This window comes from Halichoeres trimaculatus, unplaced genomic scaffold (assembly GCF_033239565.1).
Source record: "Halichoeres trimaculatus isolate MK-OKI-2021-1 unplaced genomic scaffold, fHalTri1.1 fHalTri1_scaffold_1, whole genome shotgun sequence".
Lineage (NCBI taxonomy): Eukaryota > Metazoa > Chordata > Actinopteri > Labriformes > Labridae > Halichoeres > Halichoeres trimaculatus.
The window spans coordinates 9,232,045-9,245,482 of record NW_027437179.1 but is presented as its reverse complement, the minus strand read 5'-3'; the positions used below and the strand labels follow the sequence as shown (position 1 = coordinate 9,245,482).

General features: G+C 40.0%; 1 protein-coding gene across 2 annotated transcripts in view; it reads right to left on the bottom strand.

Moving 5' to 3' along the window:
- slc41a1 (solute carrier family 41 member 1) overlaps window positions 1–13,438 on the bottom strand; it is a 32,938-nt gene that overhangs the window by 10,958 nt on the left and 8,542 nt on the right. For both annotated transcript variants that reach the window (XM_074673355.1, XM_074673361.1), the window contains exons 3-5: window positions 11,373–11,480; window positions 3,971–4,042; window positions 1,077–1,221 (exon numbers count right to left, since the gene is read on the bottom strand). In XM_074673355.1, the coding sequence (XP_074529456.1) occupies window positions 1,077–1,221; window positions 3,971–4,042; window positions 11,373–11,480 (325 nt within the window). The remainder of the gene's footprint in view (window positions 1–1,076; window positions 1,222–3,970; window positions 4,043–11,372; window positions 11,481–13,438) is intronic.

Sequence of the window (13,438 nt, the reverse complement as noted above, 5' to 3'; positions counted from 1 at the left end):
GGGGATATTTGAAAGTTATTGATATTTGAAGTACAATTGTAAAAAGTACTCATGAGAAATAACTTTTTATTGTATTTGAAAGAGTGTATTGCATTAGTATAATATATTATCATTATATTAGCGGTCAACTTGGTCTTGAAATAATATTATTATAATTTATTGTCAATAGTTTGTCATCGTCCCAGGCCTACAAAGAGAGGAAAGGATATGCCTTGAAAATAAAAACAGTCCAGGTCAACCCTACAGGCCTTTAGTCCTTTAACAGCGTGAAAGACATCAAATATCCTCCAGATCAGTTTGAACCTGACTGGAATCAGTTTGATAACCTCTTTAACCTCTTTAGTCCAGACTGAATTATATAAAAAAATTATGGAACCGATTTTCCTTGAATTGTGTACAGACATTTACAGTCCCTCTGTGAACATAGTGGCTTGAGTCCATCACCAAAAAAGTACTTCCATCTAAAGTATCACAGCGTTTCAGCCCGCTGGATTACTGGCTTTACAGTGTACTTGGAACTGGATTTCATGTTGCCCAATGGATGTGCCAATGTTTTTGGTGATCTGCTGGCTTCACATCCACCCACCATGAGGATCAGTTTGTGGTTCAGTCAGACATTTCTCCAGGGCTTTCATATTTTCTATAAACAAGTACAGTCTCAATCTAAGGGTTATTAGTAAAGATTGTGACAATCCCTTAAAATTTAGGCAAATGCAATTTGCAAGTATTAGTTGTGCATTACTTTGATTTATCTTGAAATACCTGCAAAACAAAGACATTTCCTTAACTGTATTTTGTCTTTTTAGAAAATTAGCATGTTAGTACTCTGCCCAATTATGGTAAACGCTGTAAAATTAACCTAAAATCAGCATGTGTTAGCTATTTCTTTATCTATCATTTTATATCATTAGCTAGATAAATGTCAGTTGTTCTAATCCAGACAGACACTCAGTTAGCTGCATCTTGTAGCCTGCACTTGACAGAGACAATAAATCACAAATGTGATCCTGATACCTCTGCTAAGTTATGTAACTCCACTCTGCGAATGTCATTAGTACTTTCAGTGGTTGACGTACCAAGCAGCAGAGAGGCGATAAAGGCCGTGGCCACACTGGAGGCACAGAGCAGCACTGCGTGGCCCATCTTGAAGTGTCCCTCTGGGATCCAGCCAAAGATCACAGCAGCTATGGAGGCGAGGAAGCCCACCACTGTGGCCTGGACCTGCACACACCAACACACAGATTAGTTCATACTGATTGAGTACACATAACAGGTAACTTGTAAACTCAAAATGTACACGAGAGTACCTTTACTTTTCCAGAAGATTGTCACATGAACGCAGTTTACGAGCTAACATTTGAGCGCAACCATCACCCAGAGCCCAAAATAACTGACAGATGTAAGAAGCCTGATCCCGAACCCCTTCAATCGAGCACCATTGTGACCTCCAAGCTCTGCAACTTGACCCTTTCAGAGGTCAGCTCTGCATCCAGCCAGCACTGGTTTGAAGTGTTCCCAGAACTATGGCTTCTACAAATATTACATAACTACAAGCCAGCGTCGACGCTGCTGACAATCTGATTGAATGAAGAGCAGGGAGGAATAACTTTCTGTTTCCTGATCATCATGAAGAACGTGGACCATGTGAGTCTACATTCAGACAGTTCGACATTCAGGAAACATTTACTGTTTACATACAGTGAATTGTATAGGGGGTTTATGAGCTGTGAAGTGTATCTGCAGGTTCCCGCACGTGATTTCCTGTCCCACCTGCTCTTAGCCTCCCATGTTATTTTCAGACTGTGCTTGACATCTCCTTGACTCACCAGTTTTTTTGCACCTGTTCTGGCAACACATCTTACATCCTTATCATTCCAAAGGAGTGATGTCATCAGACCAGACGTAAAAACACTGCACGGGCAACGAGTGTCAATAGAGTGTAATGTTGTGTAATCACTTGTTTTGACGGTGCAAGTTGTGATCAGAGTTACTCTCTACAAGCTGCTTCTCAGTAAAATAAGGTTTTGGGTCCGTCGAGTCCTGTGGTCTGTGTTTATGTTATTCACAGAGCACCTGCAAAAGCAAACTGTTTCTAAGTTTAGTAGTAACTTGATTCCTCAAACGTCAAATCAATGAGAAACTCAGTTTCCTGGTTCAGGGATCAAGAAGAGCCTGAGTCTTTGGTTGCTATTATACTGATTACCTGATCATGCAACGTCAGTTTTCGTTTTTTATTATGCATGTATGTAAAAAAATAAAACAAAAAAAAAACTGAATAAATGATATTGTATTCTCTTTCCCACCATCTTCTGAGCTCATAAAAGCTCTTTGCTTTTTGACTTCAGAGGAAATGCTGGTGCATTGGACGGCTGGTTCAGTTTGGTGTGTTACATGAACACATTCCTTTATACTGAAGCATATTTAAATAAATTAGGATGAGATACCTTAGTAAAAAAAAAAAGAAAAAACCCTTGTCTTGTTGCACATCATTATACAAGTTAATCCACCATTGTTTACCTGCAACCCACCAAATCCAATTCACCCGACTTATGAGCCTCTAATATGAGCTCATCACCACCTCATATAAACCTGCAGCATCCTTCGACCACTTAGAATAATCAGGAATACAAAGAACTTAAGTTAATTCTGGGCTTGTGTTAAGTTGTTTTGGTCTGACACCACCCTCTAACAGCCCGGCTATTGTTTAAAATGATTGTCGAGAGGAGCAGTGGCAGCATTTATACGTTATGTCCTCGTGCCTGTGCACGAGGTGTACCGTGCTGGCGTTTCCACCATGCAGTCCGGTTAATATCAGTACGGTTTGGTCGGCTTGGTTAAGCTTGGTCCAGATTGCATTTCCACAGCCAACAGTGCCCCCTTGTGGTAGGCAGCGTGTAAGACGGATGCCAACAGCTGCATCAGTTACATTATAGTGTGACAATATAGCAGCACAACACAGTGTACCCAACTAATAAATCCAACGAAGAAGAAAAATGCAACATAGTAAACAAAGAGCAACTATGGATGACATCCAGCAATTTGGCTCTTACAAAGCACAATCAAGCTTCATTTCAGAGAAGTCTGTGTGCCACCAGGAGAAATACAGCTGCTGCTGTCACACAGGAAGTGAAGATTCTTTAGGGCCAATCAACTGACTGCAGTGTTGTAGCTCCACCTTCCAGGATTGGCACCCCTACAGAAGGGTCCCAAAAAGTGGGACGGCTTGTCTCAGTTATTTGAGATCCAAGGATTAGTCAGTGGAAATGCCGTAAAATGCGTGCCATGCCAGGACAAACCAAACTCAACTGCTTGGTGGAAACGGGGCTTTTTGTGACTCCATTGGAACTACCACCCTTAAATAAAGAGGTCTGATCACCTCAGGCCCTTCACAATCCTATACCAAGATGTACATACTGGGGTCCAACAGTGATACCTGACATTTGCACACTTTGGTGAAGACTACAGTCTCTCTTGGCACACATTTAACAGAGAGTTTTTCAGTAACACCAATCAAAATTTTAAAAAAGTCAGTAGGAGAAGTGAAAGCTTATTAGCAACTTTCCTCTTACAAATAATTTTTTGTTCAACCTGAGGAATCAATTAAAAGGAAAACATCAAGTGTCTTATTTTTCTACCGTGGCAGTGTAGAAGACATTAAGATGAAGAGTTCATCACAGCTCAGCTGATTGACAGATGAGCGCCCTACAGCTGTTAATGACCAGGCTCAAAGCCCACTCCATTTCCAATATGGCCCTTGACAACAGTTTGCTTCAAAATGTTGTTTCAGAATCAGATGAGTGATGAAACTACGTCCATTTGCAGTGCAGTTGATGGCAAACATGCACAATATTTAATCAATTTCCCTAATCTGATACCTACTCACCAGTAACCTGGGGTATTAAGTGGATACGGTTGTAATCAGTGACACTCTACGTATGAAATGGGAGTCCTCGACAGCTGTTTCCTTTACCTGGATGAGGGCCAAGTTCCCCATGATCATCTTCCACATGTCCTTGGCTGTGTCCATCTGACCAATATTAGCCTGAAAGAGAGAAAGAGACACACAAGGTCAGCACATTACCATCTGTGGGTGTCTGTTGGGTGTGTGTGTGTGAATGTGTGCGTGTATGTGTGGGCACACAGTGCGTGTTCATGCTGTTGCCTCTTGGTCCCATCAGAACAATCAGATGTCAGTTCTCCGGACAAAGACCCTCTGATCTGATCCCCACCCTGCGGCAGACTCCACTTATCTCATCTCCTCTCTTTCTCTCACTCACACACACAAAAACGCAGAAACACACACAAACACTGATGGTCTCAAGTGTCGAGGAGCTGTGGCTACAGTGGGCTACTGTGTGTGCAGAGCAATGATCCTGATGCTCATCCACGGTGAGAGGACACAAACAGAGGATCTCCTCTTCCTCTCCCTCCTCGAACGTTTACATAAGCAGAGGGAAGAGGAACATCTGGACTCATCCAAACACATTCAAGCCTGTGTGTGAAGATTTCTGCTTTGTGTCTCAAAAATGAGTAAAAAGTGATAAACAATCTGTGATATGTTGAAAGTTTTAAAGCTACTGTACGTAGCATAGTTGTTTAGATACCGTATAATTTTGACCAGACACGGCCACATCATATAATGTGAGATTTATGAGCAGCCAGATTTGTCAAAAAACGTATTATCAGACTGGCTATGGACGAGTAAATGGTTTAGTCTGGTTATGTCATAAATCCATCCCCTGTGTGTAAAACATTACGACAGGAGGGATTGGTCAAAGCTGCTGGAAGCTTTTATGAAGCTGTTATGAATCATTATGGCAGTGATTTTAGATTAAATATATAAAAAAAAAGATCCACCTACGGTTTTATATGGCACTACAGTATTTACACCAGTTAGTAAAATATTCCACTAAAAAAGTAAGAGACAGGACTTTAATTTTGTAAAATACAATAAATTTAACTATATAGATTAAACGCATGCATCCCTCGCTCCTTTTTTTCTGTTTTTCTGTTGTATTCCCTTGTTGCATCCAGGATGACATTCAAGTTACGGATTGATAGATTGACAGAAGTCTTCACACTGATTTTTTATTTCTATTTTATTGAACTTAAAATCAAATTTTCTCTGACTCACTCAAACCTGCTGTGCTTTTATCCCTGTCGACTCATTAGTTTTCATTCTTCATCAATTCTACATGTATTGACCTTTCTTCTGCACACAGTGAGGACTTTGTGTCTCTGAGTTTGAAATGTACCTCACCTCACCTTACCTCCCCTCATCATAAACCTCGTAGGAAGAACAGTAATATACCCACTCAACCTGACAGACCAAGTGGGCAAAATAGCTGGTGAGGAATGTTAAACATTTAAATACTGATCCTAAGATTTATTTCGAGAGTTTATGAGACCAAGAAAAGACAAAAAAACAAACAAAAAAAAAAACAAACAAACAAAAAACCAGGCGTCTGAAACCCGTAAGTTGCTTCAGAAGAACTGTTAATGTTCCTGAAACGTGTCTGAAACTTGTACCTGGAGTCATTTAATGATAACATGACTGATGCAGCTCTAATGTTACTTTTTATTACAAATATTTTTAACAAACTTTTTTTCTCTTTTGTATTACAGTATATACAAAAAAAAATCTCAACTTACAAGACCTTTAAGTAAGAAGAGAAAGAGAAAATTTAACTACCAGGAAAAAATGTATGGTTTTTTTTTTTTTTTTGGACTATGCATCGATCAGTGTTCAAAACATATGATGCTCTGCAGGTCTTCCAGTCTCCTTTTGAGGTTGGTTCAAGAAGTAACAGAAACCACACACACCAAGCCAAAAATAAACCCAATTTCACAGCAGAAATAAACATGTTTACAAAAAGCGTCTTCAGTCTGAGCAGCTAATTCCACTATTTTCAGCACACACTGCACTGCACTGAGATGTAGGGCTGGGCGATTATGGTAAAAATAAGAATCCCGATTATTTTAAGTGATATTGAAATCACGATTAATATACACAATTATTCATTTATTCAAAAACTTCAGTACTGAATTAAACACAACTTTAAAGAACCAGCAAGTGGCACATACAGTATTATTGATACACAATAGTCACACACACTCGCTGTGGCTGCACATGGGACACAGAAGAGCTATGAAGCACAGGAACTTGCATACATCTACACTGTGTGGCATATCAATTGTTTTTCTTCGATTATATTGTTTTTATGATTGTCAGATGGCAAAATTGAAATCACGATTTAAGTCCAATTAATTGTCCAGCCCTACTGAGATGAATTCTTTTATTTGGCAGTTTAGAAGATATAAAGATCACCAGTTTGTCCAGACACAAGCACAGCCATACACTGTATAGTAAGTGAACGCAGTCTCCCAGACGTCACCCATCTGTTTCTTAAAGGATTTTTTGAAGCAAATCAGCGGGAACGGCCACATTGGAAGTGGGACAGGATTCGAGTCTCCACACTAACAGCTATGTGACGCCCATGTAGCAAGGCTGTGGCTCTAAATGGGAACTTGCAATCTTAACATCATCTAAACTGCCAAGTTAGAAAATTCACCACCAGTACAGTGTGTGGGAATAGTCAAATTAGTGATTCAGATTGGAGACGTTTTTTTTTTATACCAGGCTGCAAACATGTCTATTTCTGCTGTGAAAACGGCTTTCTGGTACTTCTGAAGCCAGCCTCAAGCGAACACTCAAGAGAAATCTGATTTTAGCACTTCCACATTGTCTCACATTTTTAGACCAGAGGTTGTTGCTCTGGCACAATTCGCCCGACTAACAGGAGGGCGCCCTATAGCTGTTGGTGAGGAGGCTCAAACGCCGCCTCATTTCCAAGATGGCTACAAGTTGCTTCAGAACTTTATATCAGAAACAGATACATTTACATTTACATTTTACATTTACATTTATCATACAGTCTTTGGTTCTGATTGGTGGTAACAGAGCACTGTACATTAAAGATTTGTGAAACAACAAAGACTAATTACTTTTCACTAACTAAACGTATTTAAAAGCTAAAAAGGTGAAAAACTTAGTATACAAATTGGGGATGGGTACCTTTCACATTTGAAACGATATGGTACTGATGCCCATTACCTGGCAATCAATATCGGTACTCAACAGTACCAGTGTTTGATACTTTTTTGTGTTTATGTGGTAAAAAATATTAATATGTTTCAGAATAAAATCTCGTTTTTTCAATTTAACATATTTATTCTTCAATTTATAACCTTGAAATGCTGTGTTCATGTCCAGCATGGAAAATCACCTACTCTTCCACTCCCACAGTCACAAGGATGCGTTTAGGTACCCAAACATGGTACCTTTCGATTTTACGTGAATCGATACTCAGTACTTTTGACAGAATTTCGTTGTATCTATAAAAATAACAAATTGGGTACCCATCCCTGATACAAATATAGTTTTGAGTGTTTACCATTTTTTTTCTCTAGGTGTCATTACTTGTCTTTGCACACTATGCATTCAAGTAGCTTTCCTCTCCCTCTTAGATTTCCCACATATACACACACACACACACACACACACACACACACACACACACACACACACACACACACACACACACACACACACACACACACACACACACACACACACTCACTCTGTCTGGCAGCATGACAGGCCCAACTCACAGGCCCCGCGATGACAAGATGATCATGTGTTCAGGAATGCCATTATAACTTGTGAACCTGCCAGTTTCCAAGCATTACGACCACGCAAACGTTCCCTCTGCCATCAGCAGCATTTACACGTGTTCTTGGATGCCTTCTGCTGCGACTGCTGTGCAGGGGGCAGACTGCCACGAATCCTGATAAGATGGTTTTACGCGGAAAGATAAGAGGAATCCAAACATCAGTGAAGCGCATTGGGGGCATCATAGACTCGCAATGAACCCCACGTATCCCATGTGCAAAGAGACGTTATGTTTCTCTCAGACAGAACTTATGTCAGCGCAACCTTTCAGACCTCAGATAAAGAGCCTTAGCTTTGTACAGTACAAGCTTTCCTGACTGACAGCAACAAATCCGTTCAGACCGACAATATTAAAAATGATTTAGGACATTGTGTTTTTTTGTGGGGCACAAAATCATTGGTGTTATGTGATAAAATGCAAAGATGATGCCAAGTCATGAGCTTTGGTGTTTGTGAGTGGGCAGGTGGATTATTAGTGCTTGGATCGTCACAGACACAGTATTGTGACAGTTGTCTGAGTGATTCATGGGACATAAGAGGCTTCACAGGCTTTGAATTGTACGCTTCAAAAGCCTCACTATTTTTATTAGTTTGATGATAACACCATTCATATTTAACTCAACATCAAGGCGAATTTTTGTATTCTTAAACATCAAGTATGCACCACATAAGGATAAAACAGGCTTTTGTAGTGGCTGTAATGTCTAATTAAAGCGTGGTCAAAGTCGTTTTATTCTCCAACTTGGAAACAGTCAAACTGCAGGTGCTGCCAAATTCAAGTAATCTGCAAATGTTAAAATCCAAATACAATCAGTTCAGCTCGAAGCCACAGGACAGGATTGAACAAACTGTGAATTTGACTGAAAAAAGAAGGAATATAAGGATTTACTTCAGTTAAATACTTAAAGAGGTTAAAAAGAAAAGGAGTCAAATAGGAAACACGGTCATGTGAATAGAGAACTCACACTGCCAGCCAGTACGAGGGATTACATTATGTTTTTCAGTTATAAGCGCATTAGGAAACTTACAGTGGTCTTAATCTGATCATAATTAGGGGCGGCGTGGAAAGAAACGTGGTCCTGCTGGGGCCGGCCAGCAGACAGCTAACAGTTACGTCTCAGGACAAGCTCCAGACTGTGGCCTAGTTTACGATGACGGATGTGGGATTTTTTTTTCAAAAGGAGAGAAATGAGACCAGTGCTAAAGAGCATGAATACTCAAAAGTTATTCTAACAGCTGACACAAGTTAAATCTTACTTTGTTTAATGCAAGTTTATCTAAGTCTTGGTTTTGTGTATCCAGTCCAGATATCACATATTAACCAGATACAGAGAACTGCTGACAGTTTGTTAAATCAGTGTTAAAGCACAGGTGATACATTGTTAAATCAACTTCCTCATCTGACATTGATTCATCATCACATCCGCAGTTAAACAGTTTAAATACAGTAGAAAAATCCAGATTAACCTTTGGAAACAACTTTCTCTGACATTCTGATAAATCTTTGAAAGTATCTGACTAAAGTTTTTAACAATGTACACCGGAAACTTTGAGCTGCTGTTTGTCTATCAAAGTGTAACATTAAACAACAACAGCGCAGGTTGAGCTGTGACCACTCTGAAACTAAAGGTGGGTACCTTTGACATTCAAAATAATTATGTGGTAATAAATGCTAACTTCTTTAATAATAAAATCTAAAATTTTAAACACATTTATTTCTCAATATCTAACCTTACAATGCTGTGTTCATGTCCAGCATGGAAAATCACCTACTCTTCCACTCCCTCACAGTTACAAGGATGCGTTTAGGTACCCAAACATGGTACAATTTGAATTTAGGTGAATCGGTACTAAGTACTCAGTGTACTACAGAGAACTCAGTCAGTTCCAATGAAAGTACCTCATTCAGTACCCATCCCTGTTTGAAACATATTCATGGTAGATTTTTCTCTCATGAACTCTCAAAGATTCATTCCTTTGCTGAATGATTCAGCTCATCTGCAGTCTGAAAGCACCAGTGTGGAAACTGTCAACATTCTGGAAATTCATGAAACAAAAAGATCTTGACATAATCAGCAGCACAGCAGGGATCAGACAAATTTGAATGAACAGGTTGATGTCTCTGTTCATTATTTAAGTTACCGTGCAGTGTAGGAGTTTTATTTTACTTTAACTTTTTCCAAGTAGTTCTTAAAAGCAAAATTTTAACTCATTTGAAGTATTGTACTTCTAAGAAAGATAAAAGCTGTCCATCAGCAGTGTGACTAACTAGTGACAGCCGACTGGCTGGCATCTCCAGTCCAGTGCTCAGGTGAACAAAAGTAAAAGAGGAAGAAAACAAGCTGCCAATACTGGAATCACCACAGATCCACCGCTTGGTTCTTTGGGTCAATAACTGCTCAGAGAAACATAGATTTGATAAAGCTGATGACTCTTTCCAACCACAGTCAGGTCAAATGTTAACTTCAACCTGATTTTCATCAAAACAAACCGTCCTGCAATCCAGACACTTCTTAGTGAACTTTTGATGTAGGGGGCACTATAAAGTCCAAAAAAATCTTAAACATTAACAAAAAACGAGATGTCATCTTCTCAACCCCCTCACTCCACAGCCCTGATTTTAAAATATGTAGTCAGTACATTTAAAAGATTTGACAAAGGTTTTTACTTTTGCTTCAGTATATTTACAGACTGATACTTCTCCTGAAGTCAACTTTCATCAAAGTAACTCTACTTTGTAGAATATGTTAGCACTTTTCCATCCCTGCCTGTTTTACAATAATCCCAATGACCGAGGTGAAGGAGGTCACTCTTGTTACTGAGTTTAGCTCTCCACACAGAGTGGGACACTGCTATCACTGCTAATCAGCTTGGTCACGTTTCCCGCAGTCCAATGGAAAGAATGTGAGGATTGGTATGCTTAAGAGCAATACTGTGCTAATTCCCTCATACCTTCAAAATATGCTGCTGACCTCTGGTTAGTGAGGTCACAAACCTTTCAGATGATACAATGAACAATGTTAGCTCAGAGAGCAGCAAAGGGTCCAATTAAATTATGTTAAGCCTAGCTCTAGTTGTGAAAATTCCAAAGCATAGACTGAACCAAACAGCTTTTAACTTTCTGAAACATACATCCCAGTCAATCATCTTTAAGGTTTGACTTTACATCAAGCAGGCAATTCATCATAAAGTTTTATTTTGATCGTCTGAGATGAGCAACATATGAAGTAAAATGTTTCAATGATAGAAACTTGTTTAGTTTCGGGCAAACAGACCTGTGAGAGAGCAGCCGGGCAGGGTCAGGGAGAACTCTTAAAAACAAGGACTGGGACAGATATTTGCTATCAGTTCGTCCGAAACTCAGGTCATGTTTAGCAATGTGACCTCTGACACCAGGAACTCTCAGCCCTGATGGATCTGAGAGCCGTTGCCAGGTAACGACATAGGTCTGTTAATTTTTAGAGAGAGAACACCTCACTCAACAACAATCAATTCAAACACTCATCCTGCCCATCATCAGTCAATCTGACGGAGCAGTGCACAACAGACAAAACAGCTACTTTACAAACTGGAATTCTGAGTACAGCTATAGATTCAGGTGGTTGGAATAAAGTCTCACACAATCACAGTCTTTCCTTACCGCTGTGGAGAGTCGAGATGCCAGCGTCATCTCCAGGTTGCCTTTGAGCCCCAGCAGCGCGGGGACCAAGATGAACACCTCCGACACCTTCGTGAACACCGTCCAGTGCTACAAGAATGACAAAAAACATTATTAAACAATCATTCAGATACTGAATGTACCACCTTGTTGGAAAAGGACGTTTGAGGTTCACAGGGACACGGCACTCTGTCACCTACATACAGAAAGCATTATGGATTAGAACAGAACATCTCTGTGACCTTGTTCTTCAGCATTGACTCAGTAATGAAACCAGACCTTTATGAAGATCCATATGTTCTGTCTCTACAGACCTTTCCACTACGTATGGTGTCAGCTCTGCTCTCCTTAAACAAGAACAAGGTCAGTGGGACTTTAGGCTGAAATGATTTATCGTCCTCTTGTGTTGGCTGACATTCTGCTCCGTCCCTCTGGATTCACCTTCACCAACCAATCTTCATTAACTGCACCTCGAGGCAGGTGGAATCTTTTCTGGATGTAGTTTTATGATAAATTACAAACTTTCTGCCTTAATAACATTATGATTGCATAAGCTAAGATAATTTAATTGGATAGGCACATGGGCAATTCACCTGCTTGGGAAACAGTACCCTCAACACCAAACAACACCAAAGAAACTTCCACAGCACTGCATTTTAAAATAGATTCAAACGGCTTTCCTTGCTCTATTTTCAGCACCTCTGAGTTGAAGTCCCGACATTCAAGGGTCTGGTTTTTGTGCTCATTGATAGCAATTTCCCCCTCCAAAAAAAAAAAAAAAAAAAAAAAAAAACAGAATCAGAGGCAACACTACAGAGCTCTTGCTAAGTACCATTGAAAAAACATGAACTAAAAACAAAACAGCAAAGAGTGTAGGTCAAATCAATGGAACACAGGGTGCTGATATGGCCTAGGGCAGTGGTCCCCAACTCCTGGGCTGTGGACCAGTACCGGGCCGCACATAAAAAAATACTCAACTTACATTATTTCGGTCTGATTTCTCATCTGATTCTAAAGGATGTTTTATTTTGAAAAATGACCGGATTCTCTTGGTCATACCTGTCTATGACTCATTCTTGACCCTAAACCCCCAAGCTAGCAAAATGGACAAAAAACAACGATCTTTGGAAAAAAAAATTTAGGCAGGGCAAAAGAGCCAGTGAGGAGACAGGAGAATAGCGGGTCCGTGAAAATATTGTCTAACTTTAAACCGGTCGGTGGCGCAAAAAAGGTTGGGGACGACTGGAAAAGTGGTTAAGGTCACATCCCATTAGGTCAGCCTTCAAGTGGGTGGCTTTGGTTTAAGTCAAGTCTCTGGTCTTTTTCCCATGTCACTCCACGCCATCACCTCATTTCCTGCTCTATGTACAGTACTGTCTTCTGATTACCAGGATACAAAGACCCCTATGTTGGATGTTAAGGGTCCTGAACTTGCAGAAGTATAAAAAGAGAAAAACTACAAGACTGCGTATTATTCATTTTAAGGAACATCATTAGCTTTTGATCAACAGGGTTAAAATCTTAAGACTTTGTCCTGTTAAAAGTCCCTTAATATAAAAATAGTTACGATCTGTCTCCAACATGTTTGGAGTATCTTAACAGGATTGACTCTGCACAATGTCTACAGACAATTTACACTGATGACTCACTTTTGTTTGAAATCAGGACATAGCTTCACAACTTGATTTTGGCAAAGTTTAATGAGCATGCTGAGCCAATAGGTATACCACAAATATCAGACAACAACAGCTGCACTGCCAAAACGCAGTTTTCAGGAGTAACTGAACTACCTAATGTAAATATCCTTGATAAACATATAATTTCCCAAGATTAATATAATCTATTTCACTATATTAGCATTATATCCACATTGGAGGAGCTTCACCTGCTGTGAGCAGACAGGATCCAGGAGACACAGACTGAACAGACTGCTGGGGAGGCTCAGTCCTGGACCCTGTGGAGGTGGAGACTGGCTGGGCTGGAGAGTGGGGACGAGTGGTGGACGGGATGCCGTCATCTAATTTCTTATGGACCTTTTTGCACTTTCT